This window comes from Doryrhamphus excisus, chromosome 1 (assembly GCF_030265055.1).
Source record: "Doryrhamphus excisus isolate RoL2022-K1 chromosome 1, RoL_Dexc_1.0, whole genome shotgun sequence".
Taxonomy (NCBI): domain Eukaryota; kingdom Metazoa; phylum Chordata; class Actinopteri; order Syngnathiformes; family Syngnathidae; genus Doryrhamphus; species Doryrhamphus excisus.
The window spans coordinates 19,222,516-19,249,524 of NC_080466.1; the positions used below are offsets into that span (position 1 = coordinate 19,222,516).

At 40.8% G+C, this 27,009-nt stretch overlaps 4 protein-coding genes across 4 annotated transcripts; 3 read left to right on the plus strand and 1 right to left on the minus strand.

Annotated features, from left to right (window-relative positions):
- The first annotated feature begins 533 nt into the window (after nucleotides 1–533).
- dnajb14 (DnaJ heat shock protein family (Hsp40) member B14) lies at nucleotides 534–7,756 on the plus strand. The gene is made up of 8 exons (XM_058075487.1): nucleotides 534–726; nucleotides 2,201–2,378; nucleotides 4,183–4,328; nucleotides 4,399–4,593; nucleotides 5,238–5,323; nucleotides 5,410–5,519; nucleotides 5,588–5,760; nucleotides 7,035–7,756. Exons 1-8 carry the CDS (start codon nucleotides 594–596, stop codon nucleotides 7,157–7,159), a joined length of 1,146 nt encoding a protein of 381 aa, XP_057931470.1. The 5' UTR covers nucleotides 534–593; the 3' UTR covers nucleotides 7,160–7,756.
- A 656-nt stretch (nucleotides 7,757–8,412) lies between these two features.
- On the plus strand, nucleotides 8,413–10,577 carry pla2g12a (phospholipase A2, group XIIA). Its single transcript, XM_058075529.1, has 4 exons — nucleotides 8,413–8,959; nucleotides 9,119–9,195; nucleotides 9,257–9,428; nucleotides 10,097–10,577. The coding sequence occupies exons 1-4, from the start codon at nucleotides 8,740–8,742 to the stop codon at nucleotides 10,213–10,215; spliced, it is 588 nt and encodes a 195-aa protein (XP_057931512.1). The 5' UTR covers nucleotides 8,413–8,739; the 3' UTR covers nucleotides 10,216–10,577.
- Nucleotides 10,578–11,074: 497 nt separating this feature from the next.
- Nucleotides 11,075–16,534, plus strand: LOC131131122 (caspase-6-like). Its single transcript, XM_058075514.1, has 8 exons — nucleotides 11,075–11,192; nucleotides 11,441–11,485; nucleotides 12,597–12,639; nucleotides 12,724–12,873; nucleotides 12,954–13,030; nucleotides 13,194–13,369; nucleotides 13,426–13,567; nucleotides 13,686–16,534. Exons 1-8 carry the CDS (start codon nucleotides 11,090–11,092, stop codon nucleotides 13,919–13,921), a joined length of 972 nt encoding a protein of 323 aa, XP_057931497.1. The 5' UTR covers nucleotides 11,075–11,089; the 3' UTR covers nucleotides 13,922–16,534.
- LOC131131116 (calcium uniporter regulatory subunit MCUb, mitochondrial-like) lies at nucleotides 15,869–25,156 on the minus strand. Its single transcript, XM_058075500.1, has 8 exons — nucleotides 24,821–25,156; nucleotides 18,866–18,929; nucleotides 18,613–18,780; nucleotides 17,690–17,797; nucleotides 17,130–17,290; nucleotides 16,870–17,073; nucleotides 16,680–16,796; nucleotides 15,869–16,079 (listed from the first exon to the last, which is right to left on the minus strand). The coding sequence occupies exons 1-8, from the start codon at nucleotides 24,926–24,928 to the stop codon at nucleotides 16,002–16,004; spliced, it is 1,008 nt and encodes a 335-aa protein (XP_057931483.1). The 5' UTR covers nucleotides 24,929–25,156; the 3' UTR covers nucleotides 15,869–16,001.
- Between the last annotated feature and the right edge of the window lie 1,853 nt (nucleotides 25,157–27,009).

The window sequence follows — 27,009 nt, forward strand, 5'->3', positions numbered from 1 at the left end:
CGTTGCTGGTGAATTTCAGCAGGCTGGTTTAAAAAAGCTCAAGTATATGACCCACCAGCTGTAGTTTGCCCTTATCTAATTTATATAATGATAAAACTAATATTTAATGTACTCTTATACATAGCTTAACATAATTCAAACAAAAAATATATGGGTTTATATTAATGAAATGATTGTAATTTAATTGGAATTAATTAAGGGTGGAGCTTTGCACAGCACATTGATATATTTCAAGTAAAAATTATATATGAATTAATACATATTTATCCATGTGTTAAAAAAATTAAAGAAGAATCATAGTTTTAAAAAAAAATGCACAAGGATAACATGATAGGATGCGTAACATAAACACAGACATTGAAGTACTATGGTACACTACTCTTTTTGTAATATAAATTATAGTAGTCTTCTAAGCTGATTTATTTTCTGGCTGTACAATTTGTTTATGTACTATTTTTGTTGGTTATTATTTGTAAAGCCAGAATGTAGTGTCCATTGAGTCCCAACGTGCTGTTATGGGGCAATCCAGAGATCACGTGGTGTGTCAGGTGACCAGCCGGGCAGGAAGGAGGAAGGAAGGAGGAAAGAAGAAGATGGAAGGGAACAGAGACGAGGCTGAGAAATGTGTCAACATCGCCTCGAAAGCCATGGAGGCTGGAGACAACGAGAAGGCGCTCAAGTTTCTCCATAAAGCGCAAAAGCTCTTCCCGACAAACAGAGCTAAAGGTAAGGAGGCGGTGTGTTGTTTCAGTTTGATTGGTTGGGTTCCGCCAACATACCTGGGGTGGGGGGGTGGGGGGTGTTTAGTAGTTCATAAGCAGATTTGGACACGTACTGTATTTATGAACATCACTCGACATTGTAAGCGCCATCTTTGGCGTGCGGGTTACAACTAAAACATGTCACGCCGGACGTGAGCCGCTATTGCCGCTGTAAGCTAAACAGCTAAGCTAAACTAATATGTAGCCGGGCGTGCGGTTGGCGTAACTTTAAAATAGCGTCGATTTAGTATCATATATAATGTCATAACGAGGTAGTTTCCGCTGACAATACCAAGCTAACTACCGCTATGTAATTATCCAGTGTAGTAAGAACCTTCTTTGCTAGCTTAAACCTTAAAACGTCAGTTCTCAGTCCGAATAATCGCAGCTGTGACGTCATATCCATTGCGCCACCTGCCAAGTGAGTTTTAATGCTGCCCCCATTGATCTTGAACCACTCTCTTTATTAGAACCTTACATTCATTCATACATCCATCTATTTTTCCATTTTCTATACGACTTGACAATTCCGGGTCAAAAATGTGTCACGTTTTGATACTTTGACATGAGCATTTTTATATAAGTGTAAAATGTTGGAACCCTTGTTGCAACTTTTTAGTTTGTCCAATATAGTTTAATAGTACTATGTGACTATACATGTTGCCTGTTTTAGAGTAAAACTATCCATCCATTTTCTATGCCGCTTATCCTCGTCGGAGTCACTGGGTTATGATGGAGTCTATGTCAGCTGACTTTGGCCACCCAATCTAGCTAATCTAATAATTAGATCGCTGTAATGTAGGTATGTTTTGCTGATGTGTTTTCTTGCCAATCCCAGGGCACATATAGACAAACAACCATTCACACTCACATTCATACCTATGGACAATTTGGAGTCGCCAATTAACCTAGCATGTTTTTGGAATGTGGGAGGAAACCGGAGTACCCGGAGAAAACCCACGCATGCACGGGGAGAACATGCAAACTCCACACAGAGATACCCAAGTAGAGAATCGAGCACAGGTCTTCTGGATTTCCATACAGTGTTGCCAAAATGCTAACCACTCGGCCACCGTGCGACTAAGTGTGAAACTAATAATCAATCAATAAACAAATCAAATATTTTTTAATAGTTTTGATATAAAAATGTGTCGTGTATATAGAGTATAATTTGAAAGACCAGGGTGATGATAGTACAGGTGTATTCAACTTGCAGCATTATTAAATCTTCTTTGACAAAAAAAAAGGAGGGCTTGCGTCTCCTTCATTGTTGTTATTGTAAGCTCAGCTTTTTCCACATTGTACTGAGAAGCCAGGACACATCTTTGCCATCACTGCTGTCTTTTGTGGTGCCGTCACAAAAAAAAGCAACTTTTGCCTTTGAAGCTATCAGCCCGAATGAAGCAAATGAGGTCATCATGTTTTCATGTTCCTTTCAGCCTTGTTAGAAGCTTTAACCAAGAACGGGAGCTCAGCAGCTCATGGAGCGTATCGCAGACAGGCTGCGGACAATGCGGAAAACGGCGGCGCACAAACGGCAAGGGAGCGCACGCATGAGTCTGGAGGAGGCGAGTCCTCGAAGGGGTTCACGCAAGACCAGCTGGAAGGCGTTCAAAGGTGAGCAGCCCTGATAGAGGATAATGTGTTCACTGCGACTACAACACTGCTCATGTTTTGGCGAGCTAGCGTCATCAAGGTTAAAGGGGACCTTTTATGCTTTTTCCACTTTTCTGACCTATGAATGTAGTTAGAATGTTGTATTCTTGTGTTAAACAATGCCAAAGTTTCAGATAATGAGGTTTGCGATTAAGTTTGGCATGGTTCTAAACGCACAGTTTCAGAGGGTATTGTAAAACGGGAGGTTTGTGATGTCACAGATGGGCGGGCTTCCTTACATGGCGTGCACTGTAGACACAAGCCCAAGCTCTGCTTCTGTGTTTACGTTGTTAACCATGGCTCGTACAAAGTGTTTCTTTGGGTGTATGAGAAAGCTACATTTGTTCCTAACAACCCCAACAAAATTCCTAACAACCCCACAAGTGGTTGGACTTCCTGATTCCCGCTCAGCAAAAGAAAAAGATGTTAATCTGCATTTCACACTGGACTGTTTCGTGAACATTGGCAAATATGCAGCTGGACTAGCCGTCAAACTGTTGATGAAGCCTGTCGCCTTCCAACGTTACTTGGGCGTGTGGTGGTCAGAAGACCAACTAGTGACAACTTATCAGTGTCCTAACTGATAAATTGTGGGTGGAAAACATTAAAACAGACTGTTTTCGTGGGAAGCACAAAATCCAAAGAAATACAGCTGGAATAGGTGCAAATTTTGGAGGATCTAGAAAGCTTTCTGCTTGTAGCTGCTCTATAGGAGTCCACAACTCCATACAAAGGGCCGGAATATGAGACTGATAGGTCCCCTTCGGGATGTGTCGTTATCTTGAGACAGAATGGATTTCAGTAGCAGGCAGCAACCACCAGAGCTGTTTGCTCAGACATTTCAAACAGGTAAACAGAAAGACAAATAGTTGATTAAATATTCAAATCGTGTATATATATTTATACAGAAGGAAAGTGAATAGTGTGAGGTGAAATTAGCATGTACGGGACATTTCTGGCCATTGTATTCTCTGCACTGTTGTGTAAGCACAGCTGTTACCATGGGAACTCCCTGTGCAGAGGCTAGTGAGGGAGGTTAAATATGTTACAGAGGGAACCAATGCATGTTCTATTTTTAGACGACAAGATCGGAGCAAAAAAAAAAAACACTGCATGGTACACAGCACCACTCTACTCGCCATTGATGCTTTTCCATGGGACTAGCAGGTACTTTGAGGTACTATAAGTTAGCGAGTAGATTCAGGAAGCTAGAGCACATGATTTGAAATGGGAGAAATAAACACCCGTTCTAACGGTACATATTGTTGCGTCCTTGGACATTGGATATGGTAATGGTAATGTTTTTATCTCATTTGAATATGCATCAGATTACAATTGAATGCATCACATAATCAATTCACAGTTCCACATGTCCAAAAGGAGTAGGAAGAAGCAAAGCTTATTAAATCCTACCCCTCCATCTGGTACTTTTACAATCAGTAACTGTTACATTTGTTCACTTCCTGCTTTCCATAATACAGTTTACTTTTACAATCAGTAACTGTTTCATTTGTTCACTTCCTGCTTTCCATAATACAGTTTACTTTTACAATCAGTAACTGTTTGTTCACTTCCTGCTTTCCATAGTACAGTTTAAGGTTTTTTTGTTTTTGTTTGTTTTTTTAAATAATGTACCTCAGTCTCAGTATACAGTCTCCACTTTTGCTGTAGTTCTCCAGTTTTGAAATTTGAACCTGTTTAGCTTCAAGAGTAACAAGACTCAGGTAAAAGTAGATGGCTTAACTGTTTCTTGTTTTTATCTCAGAATAAAGCGCTGCAAGGACTACTATGAAGTACTTGGTGTCAGCAAAGAGGCCGGTGATGATGATCTCAAGAAGGCCTACCGAAAACTGGCCCTCAAGTTCCATCCGGACAAAAACCACACCCCTGGAGCAACGGAGGCCTTTAAAAGTAGGTCTTTTCTCTTTGATGTTATTTTACATGATATCAAACAAACACTATACAATGCGCATCCCTGCAGAGATTGGTAATGCATATGCCGTGCTGAGCAACCCGGCCAAAAGACGGCAGTATGACGTCACTGGAGGGGAGGAACCCAGCGGAGTGGGTCACTCTCACGGCAACGGAGGTGGCTTCGACTTCCACAGAGGCTTTGAGGCTGACATCACACCTGAGGACCTCTTCAACATGTTCTTTGGAGGAGGATTCCCTTCATGTAAGAATACACAGACTCACAGAACAACAATAAGTGCAATAGCTTTTGAGTCTTAATATTGTCACATTATGCTTGCCATATTGAGTCTGGCTACTCCAAAATGAAAATATAACTGGAAGAAGCAAGTCTGAAAAAGTGGGCATATTTTAATTTTAAAAATATTCATTCATTTTCTACCGCTTATCCTCACGAGTTTCGTGAGGGGTGCTGGAGCCTATCCCAGCTGTCTTCGGGCGAGAGGCGGGGTACACTCTGGACTGGTTGCCAGCCAATCACAGGGCACATATAGACAAACAACCATTCACACTCGCATTCATACCTATGGACAATTTGGAGTCGCCAATTAACCTAGCATGTTTTTGGAATGTGGGAGGAAACCGGAGTACCCGGAGAAAACCTACACATGCACGACGGGGAGAACATGCAAACTCCACACAGAGATAACCGAGGGTGGGATTGAACTCGGGTCTCCTAGCTGTGAGGTCTGCGAAAAAGAAAGTCAAGCATACTAATAGTTTTTCATACCCTAAACGTTTAGCTAATGTTCTGTTAGCAATGCAGGTCTTTCCACGTGAGAGCCTGAAGAGCATCAAAACGCTTTGCGTGAATGCACAACTTAACTGTGCACATCTTGGTTTGTGCAGCGAGCTCACACACCTTCACCAACGGCAGGACGAGCTACAGCCATCACCCAGACTACCGACAAGAGAGGACGGAAGAAAGAGGAGATGTACGTGGATGGAGTCTTCCTGTATGCGCGTACACTGCTTAGTGCATGTGCATGAAACCAAAGTGTTTTTTTTTTTATTATTGCAGGGTGGATTCTCAATGTTCATTCAGCTGATGCCCATCGTGGTCCTGATCTTGGTGTCAATACTCAGCCAGATGATGGTATCCCCTCCTCCATACAGCCTCTACTCTCGACCGTAAGGCCACACACACACAAACTAACACCACACTGGGCAATGTATTGACTCCATGAATCCCTTTTCAGGTCCACAGGTCAAACGGTAAAGCGGCAGACGGAAAACCTGCATGTAGTCTACTATGTCACCAGAGATTTCAAGTCTGAATATAAAGGATCTGCGTTGCAGCAGATTGAAAAAAATGTGGAGGATGACTATGTGTCCAATGTCAGGAATAACTGTTGGAAGGAGAGACAGACAAGTGAGTGATCATAAGCCTTGTTCACACAACAGATCCATCCAAGTAGCCACATTAGAGCCATATGGTCACAGTAGATCCCACATTGGTCCTCCTTGCGACAATTGCTTTCACACCTTTTTATCATTATATTATACATTCAGCACTTACTGGTTGCCTGGCTGAGATCGCTCTACTCTTATATCTGAGGCATGTCGAAGGTACCGTCTATGGCAGGGGCCTCAAACTCCACTGGAGCTCGGGTCTGGGTGAGACTGGGCCGCTTCAGGTTTTCCAAAAAAAACAAAAACCAAAAAACGCATTTATTAAAAACAAAAATATTTAAAAAACTTCGCTTTGGTTCCAATTTTCTACAAGAAAAGCTCTGATAAAACATTCCACTGTTCTCAAATATCTTACTTTTTATTTTTCTACACAAAATAAGATGAAAAATAAATAAACAAATCAAGAATAAAGAAAATCAATCAATCAGTAATAAATAAATAAATTTAATAATAATAATAAAACGGCAAATAATAAAAACTTAAGAAACCACATAGTTGGTGGGTAGACAAATTATTTTTTCAGATTAAAATGAACAAAGCATTATTAGAGCCCTGTAGACATGACAAAACATGACTATATTCACATTTATACTCTTTTTATTTACAACATATTGCGCAACTGCAGGGTCTTGAGACACATGCTAACTTGCAAACTAGAGAGCTAGCGACCTAAACGGTAGCCTTCAAGTTATTTCCTTTAAACTTAAATAGCCAAAAACTTACCACTTCCACACGGATAGGGAGGATAACTATTAACAGTTATTTAACCTTTAACATGAACATTAATCAAACGTAATAATTTTTTCTGGGTACATGATACCATACAGCATCCATATCAAACTTGCGCGGGCCGCACTAACATTACACTTTCATATCAAGGCGGGAGCGTCAAACTAGTGTCCGGGCCGCGTGTTTGAGACCCCTGGTCTATGGTTCTTTGTTACATAAAGAACTCCCGCAATTTAAAAAAGTATATGTATATTAGGAGGAACCTGTGACTCTGAGCTAAATCTTTTCACATTTAAATGTATACATAACTTTACAATCAAACATAGGCTGAGGTTGCACACAATTAGACTGATTTAAAACCGCCCCCTGCTGGTTGCTTTGTACTACTAACAATGCCAGCATTGCTTCAAACGTTAGCTATTATTATGATTTATAGCTATAAGTAATCTGTATTTTATCTGCAACATTTCCATGTCTAATGTTGTTGTGGTGGTTTTCCTCCAGAAACGGACCTGTTGTATGCCGCCAAGGTGTACAGAGACGACCGCATGCGCAAGAAGGCAGAGCTCATGACCATGGACAACTGCAAGGAGCTGGACAGACTAAATAACCTCTTTAGAGGCGGATGAGTTCGTCGGTTAGACACTGTTAGATCTTTTAAATATATATGAATAGATGTGTATGTTCATGTTGTTTTTTTTTAAGAATGAAATTATCTTTACACAAGGTGCAACCTCTAAATATAAATAACAAAAACCCTACTGAAAACAATTAGCTCTAATGTTGAAAGTTCGAAACCTCACTCTTCATGTTCACCTCACCTCTTAAAGAAGACATCAACATTCCGGAGAAAGACTGTTTTACCATGCTCTTGACGCGGGAAGTTAAGGATGCTTGTGCTTTTAGTAGGGAACACATCCACTTCCTTGTTGTTTAAAGCAAAGCCACCAGTCAGCTTACAGCATGATCCGCTTGAAGACCTCAATTTAGACAAAGTCTGTTTTATCTATATCTGTGGAATGAATGAAAGAAAAACACTGGATCATAACAGACATGGAAGCATCTAATTGCTCCACAATTAATGTGAAGATGAGAAATTGAAGCCAATTGATGCCGTACATTTTCATGTTTGAATGTTGGAAGTTTATGCAGTTATTTAAGTAATTATAGAAGATACTGGTTTTCTTCAAAGCTCGCTTATCATTGAAATAAAGTAATACTATTATTGTTACCTGGAAGTGTTTCTTTGTGACCAATATTCTTAGTATAAACATTTACATTCCCATATTGGAGAACATATAGGTTCGTGTGTAGGTGTCTCACAAACTGTATACCGTGTTTCAGACCAAACACCTGCAGGAAATATCCTTCATTCGTGTATTTTACATGTAATTTAATATTATTTGTCAACTTCAGTTTTACTTTTCTGGCTGTTTTTACTAGTTGCGTCACCCTACACCAAAGAGTATACAATAATAGAGAAGACTCGGCATGCACTTCCGTATTAGGCCCTGGGCGGGTTTGGCCGCCATTTGTATTTGTTTATTTCATCATTTATAGGTATTGTGTTTTATTTTATAGGCTCCAGCATACCCCCGCGACCCTAGTGAGGATAAGTGGTAAAGAAAATGGATGGATGTTTTATTATTACTTTGTATGTCGGTTCAGTGTTGGTAACACTCAAAGGAAGGGGAAAGGGCAAATGAAAGGAAAACGTTTCTTTGATCCTGCTGCTCAAGTTTTTATTGATATCATGTAGGTCATATTTGTGCAGTATAATGGATTTTTACCCATTTCGAAATATACATACGTTCATTGTGTTCACAAAATAGTATTCATTCGTTCTATCAAAGTGTATGCACAGTGTATAACTTCATTTTACACAGTTCAGAGCTAGTGAATACATATTCTATTGGCCCTCTAGCCCCGCCCACCTTTATTGCTTTCCATCATGGCGGACTTTCAGCTCCATGCCTAGAGATACTCACTGTGTTCCAATCATTTGCATTGGAATCTTGATTGCTGGCTTATACGTAACAGCTTTGGCGTTACATCATTGGCTATCAGGAGTCAGGTGACTACTGCAGACCCGGAAATGAACACCTCTCACTTCCGGTTCTGAGAAAATGAAAACACTAGTTGCAATGCCGTCAAGACGACGTGTAACAGCTTTTTAATCACCGCCTTTGTCTTTATTTCTTAGTGGGCCATGTTCACAACAAGCTGGAATAATGCTGTTTTCCTCCTGGTTGTGTTCTGGTGTGTACCGACATTTGTGTCAGCTTGTAGACAAGAAGCGGAGACTCCCGACTGGCGAATGACTCTTAAAACAATTCGTAATGGCATCCATAAGATCGACACTTATCTTAATGCGGCGCTCGACTTGTTTGGAGGCGACGACGGCTTGTGTCATTACCGGTGTAGTGACGGTAAGATAACATTTTATCCACATTTCATCATGTGACATTGCCATCAACCAATCTGTTAAATGGAGGAGTCCCTTAAGTGGTGTGTACTGCTGATGTGTTAATCTCAAACACGCAGATTACCATCACAGCGTTAACCTTTGCCCTTCTCTTCTCTCCCAGGATACAAACCGGCGCCCCGTCCCGGATACAAACCGCCGCCACCCAATGGATGTGGAACACCACTGTTTGGATTCCAGGTATCCCTGCGCAATTACACCACAATCATAATGAACATAGTCTATATCCTATGATGTATAGTTTCAGTTCGACGTGGGCATCCCATCCATGACCAAGTGCTGCAACCAGCACGACCGTTGCTATGACACCTGCGGCCGAGACAAGCATGATTGTGACGAGCAGTTCCAGGAGTGCCTGGAGACTATCTGCAGGAACGTGCAAAGGACTCTGGGATTGGCCCAAAGTGTCCAAGGTAGCCTTTATGTTAGTGGACCCCTAGAATGTAACTCCCCTGAGGTCGTACAATGTGGAATTTGACCACTATATATGGGATAACTTATAAAAACGTGCACAATTTGACTGCTATTTTGGGGAAAACTAATAAGACGTCACATAATTTGACCCCTCTTATGGAAAAAACACAATTGAACCGCTCTTTTGGGGAAAAGTAAGAAAACGTGCAATTTCACTGCTATGTTTGTAATAGGCTTACATTCACACAATTTTGCCATTTTGTGGGAAACTAATAAACTGCACAATTTGACAGATATTTTTAAGAAAAGTAAAAAGAAAAAGTAACACAATTTGGTGGCTATTTTTAAGAAAATGCAACACAATTTGACCGCTATTTTTATCAAATTGTTAATAAAACGGTTACACAATTTTACTATTTTGGGGAAGCCATTAAAAAAAACCTTTATTTTGAACATTACATCACACTGACCACGGTTTGATATTGGCGCACATTATTTTCTATTTCTGTTATTTCCCATGTAATAAGTAATGCATGTTTCTGCCATTGTAGTAGCTTATGTGTCCAGCAGAGGGTGCAACAGAGTCTTTTACTAATATTGCATGGCATCAACTGTATTTTCTACAAAAGACTAAATGCAGTTTTCTTCTTTTTATGTTTCTGGTCAGCGTGCGAGTCAGCTGTGACTCTGCTGTTTGACGCCGTGATGCATTTAGGATGCAAGCCTTACCTGGACAGCCAGCGGGACTCTTGCATATGTCAGTACGAAGTGAAGAATGAACTGTGACGATGCACCAGGAGCCAAACAAACATAAGTAGCATGGACAGGATTGGGACAAATTCCGGGAAGTAAAATGCTGTCCTTTCTCAGGGATACTAAAGCTGCTGCTGTTTTGTTTTTTTAAACGACGCAGGACTCTAAATACTGTTAGCTTTGATTGATGACCTGTAAATAATTTGTTATGCATTTAATTATTTATGGTGGTCTTTGCACTGTTATAGACTGATCCAACTGGTGGTTAAACTGCAAATTTACTGTATTTTAAACCCCCTCATAGGGAATTGATAGAAATAAAGTATAATATGATATGTAACTCCAGTAATGACTAAATTGCACTAAATTGGAAGTAACCAAATATGTTTCCTTGCTTGATTATTGTATGTGTTTTAGGTGCCTTTTAAGGTTATTGTACATTTTTTGTGGTATTATTTTACTATTTATTTACCAGTGAATGACAACGCTTAAGACAACATGTGATGTTAAAGTAGGAGCAAAGTAGGACACCAGGACACAGAGACAAGCAGAAGGAGACGAAGCAGGACAGAAGGACACAGGGAAAAGTACCGAGGAGACAAGGAAATAAAACTAGGAATCAAGTACACAAACGACAGGAGTCAGGGAGCGAAGGCAGGAAGGAGCCGAGGAGACAAAGAGAAGGATCCATGGAAAATGACGGAAGTTAGTTCACATTATTAGACTCCGCGTTACACTTACAAACAAATAGATAAACAAAATATGTACTCATTTGTAATTAATAAATCTAGTCTTATCGTATCACTTTTTAAGTGTACAGTAGACGTTGAAAAAGTGTCGAGACAACGCGGAAGAGCGCGCTTTGATTGGCAGACGTGGCGACCAATCGTTATCTGCCCCTAAACCAATGAGCGGGAAGGTGGCGGGGCGGGACGTACAGAGTCCTGTTGTTGAGCTGTGTTGTCAGGACGAAGGTGCCAACATGTCCTACGTCGGAGCCAGCCGTGCAGGTAAAACACCTTTCCAACTTCTCTACATGATAAATGTTAACATTAATGTGTGTGTAAGGACATAAAAACACCAGAAAGTCCATATTGTTGGGGGAAAAAAGTAATTCACTACGAAGTGGTAGTATGCCAATTGCTTATGTAGGTAAACGCTGTCATTGTAACAACTTTCTTTTTCAAAACTAGTTAAAAGATGCCTGGAAGGTTTTTCAAATTAATTATTAATGATTATTTCTTCCTCTTTCTTTAAGCATCGAGTGTTGCCATGGACAATATAACCTCCACGGACAGTACGGGTAAGCGAGTTTTTTTTTTAAAGCGTATCTAAATAGATAAAACATGTCGAAAGTTAAGCACAGGAAATGCCTTAATGATTTACTAAACAAGCCCCGCCGACACCTCTTTATATAGGCGGTTTTATTCTGTGTTTATTGAGTGGAAAGGACGATTAAACAGTTGGGAAGTTAAGATGCCTGCTTAGAAATACTGTAGTTATCTTTCAATGGAGTAAACTTACACTTAAGTCAATATTTCCTGCGGTGTAACATAATGGAACTAATTATTTTGTTAATGACAATAATATCTATTACTAATTAATAAACAAAGTGTGTAAATGCATTGATAACGTTATAGTTTTTTGTAATGGACATTTTCTTAGGTGGTTCAAATCATATTTTTTGAATTAAATGTGCTTTATGTATTCATGTGTGTCAAACCTAGTTTAATCTGGATCTGGTCTTGATTATTTGACAATTTTATACAATATTTTACATGTAGATTGTTAATACACATATTTATTTCAGTATATTGACTATATGTGGCAACCAGTAGGGACCCAGATCTGATACAGATTTGGCCAGATTTAGTTTAAGCCCTTTTGGAAGGAAGTAATTGAAACAATGTTTGGGAGATATTTAATATTTTATAATAATATTATGCCATGTTTGTTTCAATGTACTTAATACATGTAGTATGATTGTCTGCAATTATGTGTCAAACCGTATTTAATATGGATGTGATCCACATTGCAGAGGTTCCTGAATGCTCTTCTTTGTGTTTTTGTTCTCCGGTCAAGATATGATAATGGTCTTTATATGAAATTAATTAGAAACTGTCAAATTTTTGTGGGGTTTTTTTTGGCATCTGATTTCAGTGCAATGTACCATAAAGAAAACAAATACTGACTTCCGTGTTAAAAAAAAAAACAAACAAAAAAAGCACCAACCTAGGTGGGGTGTCATCTTTCTCCACTAGCTATTGAAGGTCGCCAGGACTCTAAGCTGGCCCAACAATGGCTGCTTGTGACCCTGGTGCTTATTATGCACCTGTAGTTGAAGCGTCTGACAAAGAAAAACCCGCTTCTGCAATGCTGCAACGTGTTCATTCTCATCACGTCACTTCTTTCAGCGACATGCAGCCTGAACGTGACGGAGACGGACGCCTTCAGCAGGTAGACCTGATATATATATAGATAGATCATCAATCAGTTCTCCGTGCTTTGCTTCTCATTCATAAATGTTCCATATTCCAACAGCGAGACATTTTTAGACCCCGACCAAGAGTACAAGATGGACTATAACCGTCGAGGCCTGGCTGTCATCTTCAACCAGGAACGCTTCTTCTGGCGTATGGGAATGAATGACAGATACGGAACTAACACAGACCGCGACAACTTGGAGATGAGGTCCACAAAAAGTCTTTTTTTTTGTTTGTTTTTGTACAAATACCTGCAATGCATCAAGGTTGTATTTTTATCTCCTGCAGGCTGAGGGCGCTAAACTTTGAGGTGAAGGTTTACGATAACTACAAAAATGAGGACGTCTTGGAGAAAATCCATGAAGGTGATCACGTCAAACTTCTCATTGTCTTTGTAAACGTTAACGACATGAATGTGTTCTTCAAAGATCCTAACATTGAGCGTATGTGTTTTTCTAAAAAGAAGGAAAATTATATCTCCATTTATTAAAGACCAATGGCGTCCAAAAATATTTTTGATTCCACCAGCTGCCGAGGCCAACCACTCAGACGCCGACTGCTTTGTGCTGATCTTCCTGAGCCACGGTGAGAACGAGCACGTGTACACGTATGACGGCAAGATCAGCATCCAGCACATCACGTCGCTCTTCAAAGGAGACAAGTGCAGAAGCCTGGTCGGGAAGCCCAAGATCTTCGTGTTGCAGGTGCGCACTCCCACATATGTGTTCGCTTTCTTGGTTAAAATCTGTTCCTCCATCAGGCGTGCCGTGGAGACAAGCACGACAACCCATGTGACGCCGTGGACAGCGAGATCAAGACAAACGAGGTGATGGTGGACGCCAGTGCCGTCCACACTCTCCCAGCTGGAGCTGACTTCATCATGTGCTACTCTGTGGCGGAAGGTGAGTAGACCCAAGATTGTTGTTTACGTTGTCACTCGAGAACCACAAAAAAAATAATCCCCCATTTGCGAGTATCGCAAACATCACCATCAGTGACCTCTTTATCCCCCATCTCAAGGTTACTACTCCCACCGGGAGACTTTTAACGGCTCGTGGTACATTCAGGACCTCTGCGAGCTGCTGAAGAAGTACGGAGACTCCCTGGAATTCACGGAACTCCTCACGCTGGTCAACCGCAAAGTGTCGATGAGGACCGTTTTCTCCAGTAAGCTAAAGGAGGCCATCGGGAAGAAGCAGGTACCGTGCTTTGCCTCCATGCTCACAAAGAAGCTCTACTTTCGCCCCAAAAAGTGACTTCGTATGTTGTACCTGAACGCTACACGGTTGAAGAGTTGAAAATAACAAGAATGGCTTATGTTCGAATAATTATTGATCATCGTTAATGCAGCAGCTCAAAGAAAATCAACAGGTTTCCATAGCGATTTTGAGACTATTTGGGCTAATTTTACCAGTCAAATATCGAGCCTTCCTGTTCACGTACACGGTGTAATTATTGTGGTTCCATCCTCAAAGATGGCTATGGCCAAGATGAACAGGGACAGTTAAACCGGTACGGGAATAGGATGACACAAAGTGAAACCTCGGTTTGTTTGTAGGGTGCTTTGATGGGCACCCTATTATGTTCACCAATACAGCGCAGGCCAAACTGACTTGTTAAGTGCAATATTGTACAAAAACCGAGACAATTTACAAAAACAAACAAAATTACAGTAAACCTCGGATATATCGGATTCAATTGTTCCCACTGGTTTTGTCCGATATAAGCGAAATCCGTTATATGCATATACCGGAAAATGTCCGTTTTACGCATACATCGGATTTATATCCAGTATATGCGTAAATCGGATTTTATCCGTTATAAAAAGGCACTTCCTTGACTATGTTTCCAATGTACCTGGACTGGGCAATGAAAAGAGACGTAAGGTAATGAGAATTTAACTTTATTGGACTCTGAGCATAACAAATTGTTAATTAAGCTAGGCCCTGTTACGCCTGTCAGGCCTACGTTATTTCCAATAGTGAGGTTAAGATCTCATTCACTGCTGTGCTAGTATTATTGACGTCACTCACTTTTATATTTGTCCTAAATCTGGCCACGATGCGGCCATCCGATATATGCGAGGGAAATTTAATGGAAATGCATTGGAACGGGACTGGAGATTTTGTCCGAAATAGGCGAAATCTGTTATAAAAAATCCGATATATGCAATGAATTTTTATTGGAAATGCATTACATTTTATCTGTCCGTTGTGAGCGAATTTCCGATATATCCGAGGTTTACTGTATAGAAAATATTTTCCGCATGAAAACCGAGGTTTGGCTGAACACCATGTTTTTTTTTTCTTCTTCTGAAAGGTTGCACCACTGCTCCTAAGTTTAGTTGGTGGTGACAATAATGACTCAGAGTGCATGACAAGCATAGCTCTCCTTGACCACATGACAACCAATGTTGTAAAAGCAGGAGGCCGCTAACCACACAGCCAGCAAGATGAGTTGATTGTCACCAACAGCACGGCAAGTTTAAGACACAACAGCAGCCAAGTAGTGGCAACCAACATTTTAAAGCGCATGTAGAGGTACATCAAGCAACTAGATGCCGATACTTTAAATGCAGCCGCTTTGATCTTGTGCAACGGTTGTGTTGACCCTCCACTAATTAGACCCCGGCGTTTATTTGCATTTGTCGATCGCACCCGTAGTGATTATAGGAGGTTTTAATTAAGGGAAGATGCCTCTTAATGTACTAAATTGTGCAATAAATGACTTGCAATTAACAAAATAATCTACCAACACAACAAATGGAATGTTAGATATAGCTGTTTTTTGTTTATGGGGGCCACATCTTATTACTTTTCTTCTTCAACTTGTTTACTTTACGTGCCTCTGTAATTTTTTAAGTCTTAATTTCAGGCAACTCAGCGACTACATCCACATGCTGTTTGTCTACATAGAAAGGGAATTTATGTATTTGTGAGTGTATGATGTGTCACATTGTGATTTTACACCCAAAGCAACAGATGACACCAGTGTTGAAACTTCAGGGAGTATGGGTGTGTGTATGTTTGTTTTTTTTAATATACTTTTGTTCATGTGTGGACATAAAGTAACTTAGTCACATGATCTATGACTCAGGAAGAACAGAGCGACCCCGATCCTGCCTTACTCGTTTGTTCAGTGTGGGGAAAAAAAAAATCTGTTTCAATGCAGCGTTTTGCACAGATTTAACAACATGACAGAAGGCAATTCAGCAAATGACTTTTATTTCAATAGTCCACTTTTTGTTATTCCTGATTAAAAATGCATCATTATGAAAATAAACAAAGGGTATGTTTTGGCTCTGGTGTGTAAACAGTGACGATGATGGTGATGATGTCAAGGCTTGGGCTGAATCTGTTCGATTGGGAGTTGAAGTTGCGTTGGATTACGCAAGCGTTTTAGATCATCCTCCACCTGCAACACAGCAGGAAATACAGTTTTACATAAGACTGTAATCACAGTCTTACTGGGTCAAAATGCCTCATTTTTCAAGACGATTTTTAAGTCACATTTTAACATTGATTTTTTACAAATATAACTATTTTCACATTTGCAACGGAACCTGGTAAGCGCACGTGTTTGCATGCTTGCTTGTGGATTTTATTTCGGCTTAAAACTGCATCAAACATGATCTCTTCTATTGTGGAGTTGCATCATCACCTCTTTGTACATCACGTGCAAAAAAAACAAAACGTAAAATACATAATTACATATTTGGGAGCAAGTGGTTGGGTTGCGGTATTTGGTTTACTCATGGCTTTTATAGAACAACGGCATGAACAGAGTGACCCTTTTGTCAGTCATACACTCTCTTTGTCTTGGTGGGTGGAGGCGGAGTGGTAGTATATACACAAAGTACATAGTGGAAATTAAATAATATTTTTTCAATGTACTTTTCCAAATGGTGTTTGGTCTCATGACACCTTAGTAAGTAAGAATGTATGCATGGTAGCTTAACGCGAGATGCATTGCATGTCTGTACATGTCAACGCCAACATGACTAAACAAACAAACCTGAGCCAGCTCGTCTTTAAGTTTGTTGTACTTTTCCACGTTGAACTTCTTCTTGCTGGCCCCTTTGTAGAAGTAGTGGAGGAATTGTCTGTCTTTCGCATTTGGATAAATATAATCCTGGAAAAGAAATGAAAAGATTGAAGATAGAGATAATGAGAAAGTGATAAAAGTGAGGGTGCTTTTTTCTTGCCTCCTTTGTGAGGACGTAGTAGGCGAAGGCCCCCATGCTGGTGGCGTAGGTGACAAAGTAAGTGACAGGCTCCATGACGTCCCACGAGTAAACCCACCAGGTGAGCCAGGCCAGAGCCCCTCCCTGTACGGACAGCAGGGCCAAACCCACCCAGACCGCCCTGGATGTTTGCAAGGTGGCCGTATGGGACAGCTGAGCCTTCACCTGCAAAATGGCGTATTAGTGAAGCGATGAGATGCAATGGAAGGTAAATAACGCACCTTCTCCAGAGGGGACAGCTCCTGTTTGAGGCTGTCCAGCCTCTCCAGCAGTTGGCGCTCTTTCAGCAGGTGGTGCTCAGGCAGATGGAGGGCCGTGTGCAGAAGGTGTACCACGTGCTTCATGTCGTCCAGTTGCAGGGCGTGCTCGCTCGACTTGCTCACTGCGACATTGTGGGCATTGGCATAAACATTTTGGTTGAATTTTCTTTTCGGGCACTTGAGTCACAATGGAACTCAATCAGAAATGGTACGTTCCAACTTCTCATTTGCCAAGACTTAGTCAGACGTAATTGTCTCACAAAGTGAAGTAGCTTGCTAACTATCAACCCCTGCTTGAATCACATCGGAATCATCCATCCTGCCTTTGCATTGACAATGGTACAATCCCAAAGGAGTCAGAATGAACACATGGACAATCTAAATGAATACAAATGTTATTTTGCGGGTTAAAAACAACTACAAATAGACACAAACATGACAAGTAATGCCGGTTAGACGGTCCAAATGAGCTGCAGGGGGTTTTTGGTTGGTATTTTGATTGACTGGTGGGACCTGTATACCTTTCTCAGGAGAGCGAACATCGTAAACAGTGCCGTTGATGACCAGCTTGAAGTCCTTGTCAATGAGCAGGGCTTCTATCAGCGTGTTCCAGGCTACACGTTCACCATCTGTTGGGGGGGGGAGAAAAAAAACACATTAGCAGCAGAATTAGTAGTCATAAAAAACTTGCAAATGATGTGCCGCTAACTTATTCTGTGTAGTTGGCGTTGTTCCGTGTACTACAAGTATAGAAGATAACACGTGCAATACATAGTGGAACCTTTACAAATACCCTAAACTTGTACAATTCTGAAATTCAACTGGATATTTCTGGCCAAATATCAAAAGGCAGAGGTCACCAAATCTCACTCGGTTAGCATCTACACCTTTTTTGTGCTGCTACTATGCAGGGATGTCATTGCAGCATAGCATAATGGCATAGGTTTGTCCAGGAAGCTCAGTACAACATGGCTGACTATTAAGAATGATGATAATTATAAGGCAGAAATCACAAGCAGTAATCCATGCTTGTTCATCAGCCATTACTTGTTGTACTGTACTTCCGTTTCACAGCAACCACTATCTTCTTACCCAAGTCAAGGGTGAGTACACAAATGAGTTTAAGTTCATTGTTTCTGTTTACATTTTCAATTATTATTTTGTGTAAAGTTGCGTACAGTTTGCATGACAGTGACACCTTGACCCCAGAAGAGATGATTTCCAGAGGGGGAAACTGTTGTGAAATAGAAGGACGACCTGGAACAAATTCACCTTCCTCCATGATGGAGTGACTTTTACATGAATCTATCTCTCGTGGAGGCGAGGGGGAGGATTTGTGTAATGATTTTAATTGGTCAACTCCGCCCCGTTTGGCCACTGTGCTACCACAGAACCAGTTTGACAACATGTGAGGAATGCAATGGCGCTGCAGGGTGGGTGCTACCTTTGGAGAGCACGGAGGCGGTGGAACCGGGGTCCTCCCTCTGCAACTCGCTGATGAGGTCGCCTACTGTCATGAGCATGGGCCGCAGGAAGAAGAGACATGTCTCCTGCCTGCAGGCCAGCGGCACCTCCAGAGCCAGGCGGCCATATTTGTACTTGAGGGACACTTCTGTGAATAAGAGAAAATACCAGAGGGAGTTAGCGCCTCGTCACTCATGCTTCATTGTCATATGAGTGCAGTGAGTGCATATTACCACCAGGAGGCGGGTGTGTGCTGTAGGAAAGGGCTTGGCAAGTTCCCAGCAGAGGTGGTTGAATCTGGAAAGACAAGATAGTAAAGGGAGTGCCGCCATTATGGATTAATTGTTTATACAGATAAGTAAACTACGGCTCTACATCCTGGAAGCAAAGATAACAGGTTTAAATCCGAATTCACATTTGAGCCTCCTGCTTCATGGTGTAACATCCAACCTTTTATTGCACATTCTGCTGATGTATGTTTTAGGATGGCAGAATTTATTTATTGCTCAATAATAAGTGTGTTCATGCATCCACAGGGAGCATTTTTTTTGTAGTCAGCAGAAGCTGCCTTTTACACAGATCCTGCAAAACTGCAGCATCAGGCCCATAACAGTAGATCTGGCGTTTTATCAACCTGTGCCTTTTATACAGGAATAGGCGAGTGTGCTTTCCAGCATTGCCTTATACAGTACATAGGCACCACCCTGGCTGTAAAAGCTGGCATTTGTGTTGTTTTGTATAAACGGCACTGATCTGGCAACTTTTCGCCTATCAGGAGCATCTGCTCCTGCTCCATCTGATCCTGCAAAAATCTAAGCTGTAGCTAAATCTATCCATCCGTGCCTTTTACACAGAACACATCAAAGTTAAAGTTCACGGAGAATAAAGCAAAGAGAGAAACTGCTGCAATTTTGTGCACCGTTTTGGCATCCCCCATGATGATCTGGCTCTAGCCACACTGGTCTGTATAAATTCGACTCAGCATCTTTCTACCTTTTGGGGATAACAGAAGCCTCTTTTACACAGACACCCCACAAAATAGAGCTGTATGTATGAACTGTATCAGCAGAACACATCACAGTGAGACTTACTGTATATTTAACACTGATCGCTAGTCAGTGAATGCATCTACAGTGAGTTCTGACTGCTGATTGGGTTTGTTCAACCATGATAAAGACTTCTTGACAGTGTGCTATCGCCGTGGTAAGCTATCCATAACCATGAATATGCCACAAAAAAGAAAAATATGGGAATAAAATGGAGAGATCCTGCCCCAAGTGGAGGAGTTTAAGTATCTCAGGGTCTTGGTCACGAGTGAGTGAAGGATGGAAAACAAGATCGACAAATCAGTTTAGATTCGAATTTGCATGAGGCTGCATTTTAACAAGATTACTGTAATGATTAATATTAGCCTGGTGATTATTTATGGGTTAAAAAATGCCAGGACACTAATTAATTGTATGCACAGTCCTGAGGAAAGCAGATGGATTCATTGGCAACAAGCGCTAAATCACTTCATCTAATTACATGGTTGCCCCAAACATTCATTTATTTGTGGCGGCCTGCTCAGATTAAATTTGGACCGCCACAGAAGCATGTGACGCTTTTATTTATTTCTCAATTAGATTGGGCTCTACCTGCTTTGTCCAGTAAACTGCATTTTATTAAATGACATTTTAAAAAATACATTGTGCACACAATGGCTGCACACTCTGCTCCTTTTAAACCCCAAGCCGAGGTTTTTACATCACAGACTTTCTTATTCATCATGGGAGTCCCGCTTGAATACACCTTCCTAAACGACTTAATGTCTAAGGATGTGACAGCGGACCCCCACGGTCCTTCCCCCATCTCGGCGTCCTCTTTGTCCTCTAGCTAGGAGCTCATTTAATCAATATTGAATTAAAGGGGGAGCAGTGGATGCATGGAGGCAGCGGCAGTGGAAGGGAACCACAGGAGATGGTGGTGGTGGTGGACTGACATTCACCAGCCTGAATTACAATGTTCTATGCATGTCACATGTGTTCTTATATACATGTTTTTACACTTACATGAATGTTGACATTCTACTTTGGATGTCCATTGTCTGTATATTTACCTTTTTTGATGGCACAGTTTGACACTGGAACAGACTATATGACTTTACAGACTGTAGTAGCTGTTCTAGTTATATACTGTATAATTAAGCTTAACTGTAATGCTCAGTAATTTGTTAATACTGCCCCCAAGTGGCCACAAAATGTGAGAGCGGCGAGACAAAAACGAGACTGAAGATGCTCTCGCTGAAATTCTGCGTAAAACGTAGAGTGAAATTCTTTATAGATTTGAAAATGTTTAAAAAATATGTTAAAACGTTAAGTAATATTCCTGGATTATGGTATGAATTGTTGTCGTCAGCAGTCGTGTAAAACTGCACGGCATTGTATTGCTAAATTAATACCAAAAACATTATTACCTTTTTAATTGCCCCTGTATTGGATCTCATTTTATTAGTGCAAGTGGTGCAAAAAAAGTGTTTCACCTCAGGGGAAAAAAGCAAGCAAGACTGAACAAGCTCTATATGAAGTCACCTGCAATCCACCCTGATCACGTGACCCTCATGTTCGCTTTTAAAATCACCACTGCTGCTGCTTTGGAATTCATCTTAATGCTTCCCAGTTAGCCGCTATGACTCTGAAACCCCGGAACCATGCATTGATGGTATGCCATCAAGGCCAAGCTGAGCGGGAAAAAAGTGACAAAGTGCCTCATGGTTGCTCTGCACGGAATGAAGCACAGCCTCGGTTTCCTGCCTGAGCGATTATAATGGTTAGTGCTGTGACGTGCAGCCCCTTTTTCCCTGCAGTTCCACTGCATGAGGAATCCAGTCACCAGTCAACCACCGTATGGTAGTATAGCACTACAGTAGGTGATCATTACACGGCTGCTACCTCGCATTGTTGACCTTAAGCGGGAACCAAGAAGATGGAGGAGGGTGAAAAATGGGATGGAACGCCGAAAGGCTAACACTCTATAGGAGAAAATTCAATTATTCCCAGCTGTCATTGTGATGAAGTGCAGTCAGTGAAGCATTTGTTGTTGTTCTCCACCATGTTTGGAGGGGACAGTAAAGCTTGATAGAGGGAAGGCTGGGCAAATTTACTGCAAATTAAGATGCTTTTCATTCCAGTTTTAAGCCAATTAACTCACTTTTTGTATCCAATCATGCAGGGTATACCATTTTAGTTATGCTATGTAGCTATACAGTCTCACCATTTTGTGGTTTGCGTTTCACGTTTTTTCAAAAATATAATAATCGATAAGTCAAGGTGTTTCGGGGTTGAATATTGTCTATTATTAGCATACATGACCCAATATTTTTTTACTTCCTGTTCGCCAGCCATTCAGCTCCCCTATAGAACACATTTATAGTGACACACACCAAAGAGGCATAGGCAGTGCTTAGCAACTAATTAGCCATTGAGCTTTTGTCTAATGATTATATTACTTTGATGACATCTGTATATGTGTGTCTTCTAAAAATGTCATTTAGCTTTATGCTTGCCATCTTTTTATGGTTTTATGGTAAACTAAATCTCACGTTCTGCTGTTGTCCGGTATATCCACTAAGCAATACATATTCTCTCTCTTTTCTATTGTGTGAATCACTGCACGGTCCATTTACAGGAAATGGACGACGGCCACTTGCTTGCAAGATAAAAACACATCAAGCCAGATTGGAGAGATGATCTAACAGCACAAACACGTAGCGCCATTCAATCAAAAGTGCCTGCAGCTTCTCTGGATCTTTTACAGCAGATGTTGAGTGTTGTATCTCCCGTGGAGCATATAGAAATTGTTTTGCACTCACAAGTCACAGCCTACTGCTATGGCTTCCAGAATTTATGACCATTACTGCAATAAAAATGGAGCAAATCGTATCTGCGGAACAGGCAAGTAAATGGTGAGCATGGATTAAAGATGGATCTGCATAGGATGTAGAAAGTGTATGATGCAGCAGTAATTATATTTTTTACCTACCACTGTTTGTTTTTTTCTGTGACAAAGCCAGTAACAGATACTTGGGTTCATCGCCAATATTAAGCCAAATATTCTAAAATTTCAACGAGAGAGAAGTTCATCTCAATGTTCCCCATACATTGATGTATTTGTGGTGGTCTAAATTCATCAGTGACAGGCCACTATCTGTTCACTTGGTCTGACAGAGAAGAAAACGAAACAAGAATGATCAATGTTGCCAACTGAGTGACTCTATCGATATATTTAGCGAGTAGTCAGACCCCTCTAGATACAGTAACCCCTTGTTTATCGCAATTCAGTGGTTCCAGACTCAACTGCTATACAAATAGGATTCCTTCATCCATCCATCAATTTTCTATGCCCTGGACTGGACTTACAAATTGAATATTTTTGTAGTTATGGCATAGAAAACCTGTTTACGAATCTTCTAAATATTTTTAAACCCAATTAGAGCCATCTAGACATGCAATACCACTCATATAGTCATTTTTACATTTGTATATAATATACATCTAGTATAAGAAATATAATAAAACAAAATAAGCCATTTTGTTGTGAGAAAATTTAAGCCTGCAATAAAAGACGACACTTTGGTGGTGGTCTCAAACAATTACTGACACCTAGTGACCAATGTAGGATGCTACATTCACAAGTTGTGATTTTCATGGCTTATACTGTATTTGTATTTTAGTTTTAGCCCTTTTTATGCTAGGAAATGCTTAATTTTGGGGGGGAAATATACATATATTTTTTTACTACTTATAGATTGTAGTCAATTATGAAACAGTGATCATTTATTAATTCATTAATGTTTGAAAAAACACAATAGACAAAGGGAGTGATGTTCAAACCGCAAGTAAGGGTCAGTTAAAAAGCAAATTAAAACATCACCGGGATAGCTAATGTAGGTTTTATGATGGTGACAGTTTAACCCTGGAACAGATTATTTCCTTAGCCATTATTTTCAATGGGGAAAAAACACCCTCATTCTAAACCAATAACATCAGAGGTCGACAAGTGTTCCAGAACACATTGGCTCAGCTTAAATAAATTTCTAGAGCAAGCGAGAGAATCTTGACAGAATGCACACTTTGCTCCTTTGCCCACAATCCCTCAACCGGGACGCCATTACTCATGTTGTTGGATAGATTTTTATACATCCCTCCCTCTCTGCAATAGGCAGGAATGATGCTCATGGATGATCAAACTGATAATAAAACGACGGGACTTTAAGGAGCTGATCAATACACCTTTGACTGATGATACCGGTAGTCACTTCATGCCGACTTGGCCCTTTGACTTTGCACTGCGTCCCAGTAAAGATGTTTTTCACCTACGTAAGAACATTCACACTGCATGCTGTTGCCTGGGGAAACATAAAGGCCTAGGCAAATCTTTCATTAAAGTCTAAAAGCACACTTAAGAGCTTAATTGCGGTTTCTCTCCCCCTAAACTGAAAAGTAATTGAACGAGTACACTGATGAGCTCATGTACACAGTAATTGATCAGGAAGGTGGACGTGTTTGGACTCCCTAACCCCCTGCAGACCATAGTAATGGATTTGAATTATTTATATGCTGTTCTGTTTGATGAACAGAAAAAAAAACTTCCAAGTGTAATAATGGTACATTGGCAAGGCAGAACTATTGATGCAAGTCTACAAATTCTGCTCCATCACAGCAGAAGTCCACATGCTTGTCAAACAATTGGTTTATCCCGACTATGCAGGGACTGTCAACAACCAAAGAGAAATACTTCCCGTACTGCACGGCTTCCAAAAATAAATATTCGCTGTGTATTGATAACTATTGTACTCAAATCTATAAATGACTCGAATTACACCCAAATGAAATTATCCTTGTTCATATTTTGAGTAAATTTAGTTATTCCCATTATCTTAAATTTCGAGACGGTCCCTAGAAGATCTCAGACTGATGTTATTTTTCCCCAGTCAAGGAAGTGTACTTGTAAAATTGGCTTGTCGCTAACTCAAGTTACAACTTCCAGTCGTACTATTTTTGCTTTTAACAAGGGAATTCCATGACATTCTTAGTCATTAAGTGACAATACATGTATTTTTCCGTGCGAAAAAAGTGACACAACTAACACATTTGAGTTTAAAAAGAAGTGTAGAATCGTGACGAATAGTTCAAGAAAGATTAATTTACCTTGTGAACAAATGCAGCCGGACGAGGCCCCTTTAAAGCGGGGCGACAAACACGAAGACTTCCCAAAAGTCTTCCAGCAACTTTGCCGACTATCCGCGTCGAAGCCATGTTCAGGCACCGCCCCGTATTTAGCAGTCTATTTCACACCATTCTGGTCGAAACACAATCCTGTAATACGTTGCTCTGAACTCTGAAAAGTGGCTAAGAATGTGTAGAAACAACAGAAGTCAGCGCATCAGGTACAGAAGGCTCGCCAACAGCGGGATAGGAGGCACAGCCCAGTGTGAGTCGCATTTCCTCTTTAGCCAGCCCCCCCTTCTTTTTTGCATAAAACCAGCTACAGGAGCGGCAAAAGAGAAAAAAAAGAGACCGAGCTTCAATGATGTCACTTCCGCGTCACTCCCAATTCGACGGTGTGCTAATTGCTAGCTAACAGCTAACACGGTGAGTATTTTATTATTATTTTATTATATATATATATATATATATATATATATATATATATATATATATATATATATATATATATATATATATATATATATATATATATATATATATATATATATATATATATATATATATATATATAGTCACTTTGTGTTAGACATTATAGCATTATTATTCTGTCATTTTTGTAGTGTGTTCACAGTATTATGTTGTCACACATTTAATAATTAAACTTAAAACATTTCCATCTCTTGAATGTTACCTGTTGATCCTGAATGTACACAATAGCTTTATTTTAGTATCCTTCACCAACAATTTTTTAAAAATTTCACAACTTCATTCATTTTCTACCGCTTATCCTCACGAGGGTCGCGGGGGTGCTGAAGCCTATCCCAGCTGTCTTCAGGCGAGAGGCGGGGTACACCCTGGACTGGTGGCCAGCCAATCACAGGGCACATATAGACAAACAACCATTCACACTCACATTCATACCTATGGACAATTTGGAGTCACCAATTAGCCTAGCATGTTTTTGGAATGTGGGAGGAAACCGGAGTACCCGGAGAAAACCCATGCATGCACGGGGCGAACATGCAAACTCTACACAGAGATGGCTGAGGATGGAATTGAACCCGGGTCTCCTAGCTGTGAGGTCTGCGCACTAACTACTCGTCCGCCGTGCAGCCCAAATTTCACAACTTAGAAAAAAAAAGGACATATGTGCATGCTCTCTGACCTATTACAGTAGAGGAATGTGCCCCATTGATCCTAGAAGCTAAGTCGTCAGGGCCTTTTATAGCCCTGGTGGGGCTCTGGAGACGGACCAGCACTGCATGGAGCCAGTGTGAGCCTACAACAGGGATTTCAGTCGCGTCGTGGTGCTAATCCTAGAACCCGTTGGTGGACATAAGCGGTGAGGGATGCCGTCAAGCTGAAGGAGTCCTGTCGGGATTTTTTGGCCCATAGGACTTCGGAAGCAGCTGACTGGTACCATCAGGAGAAAATTTGTATATGAGAGGAGTTCTGTGAAGCCGTTTTTTGGGCTTTTGCTGCTGCTTTGTGCAATTATTTTAACCATCACCACCACCCAAAGTTAGTTAGTCACTTGTTGCATTAGAACACAATCTTATTTTGCACGAAGGCAAAATGTTACATCCAAGTATTTCCTTCCACCTCAGTGCAGATTAACGAGATGTGGAAAACGGCATTGGCCTCTGTATCATTACATTTAATCAGTTTGATTGATGACCCATTTCCCTTTCCGCCCTCACAAACCTTCCAGGACTTTTTGCTTCAATTTTAATCAATAAAACTTCACTACTGCAGTCAGTGCCGGTGTAATTTGCTAATCTCACTCACGGCGAACTAATTATGAAGCAGCAAGTTAAAAGTGACTAATTGGGAAAAAGTGTCACATACTTGAGTGGTTGGCATGTTGGCCACACAGGAAGATGGGTTCGAAGTTTGTATGTTCTCCCCGTGCATGTGTGGGTTTACTCCCAAAAACATGCTAGGTTAATTGGCGACTCCAAATTGTCCATAGCTATGAATGTGAGTGTGAATGGTTGGTTGCGATTGGATGGCGACCAGTCGAGGGTGCCCAGAAGAAGGCTGGGATAGGCTCCAGCATACCCCCGCGACCCTAATGAGGATAAGCAGTATAGAAAATGGATGGCTGGGTCATGCAATTGAACCATTAAGTGTGTCATTGTGTGTACAGTTTAAATGATACATGACTG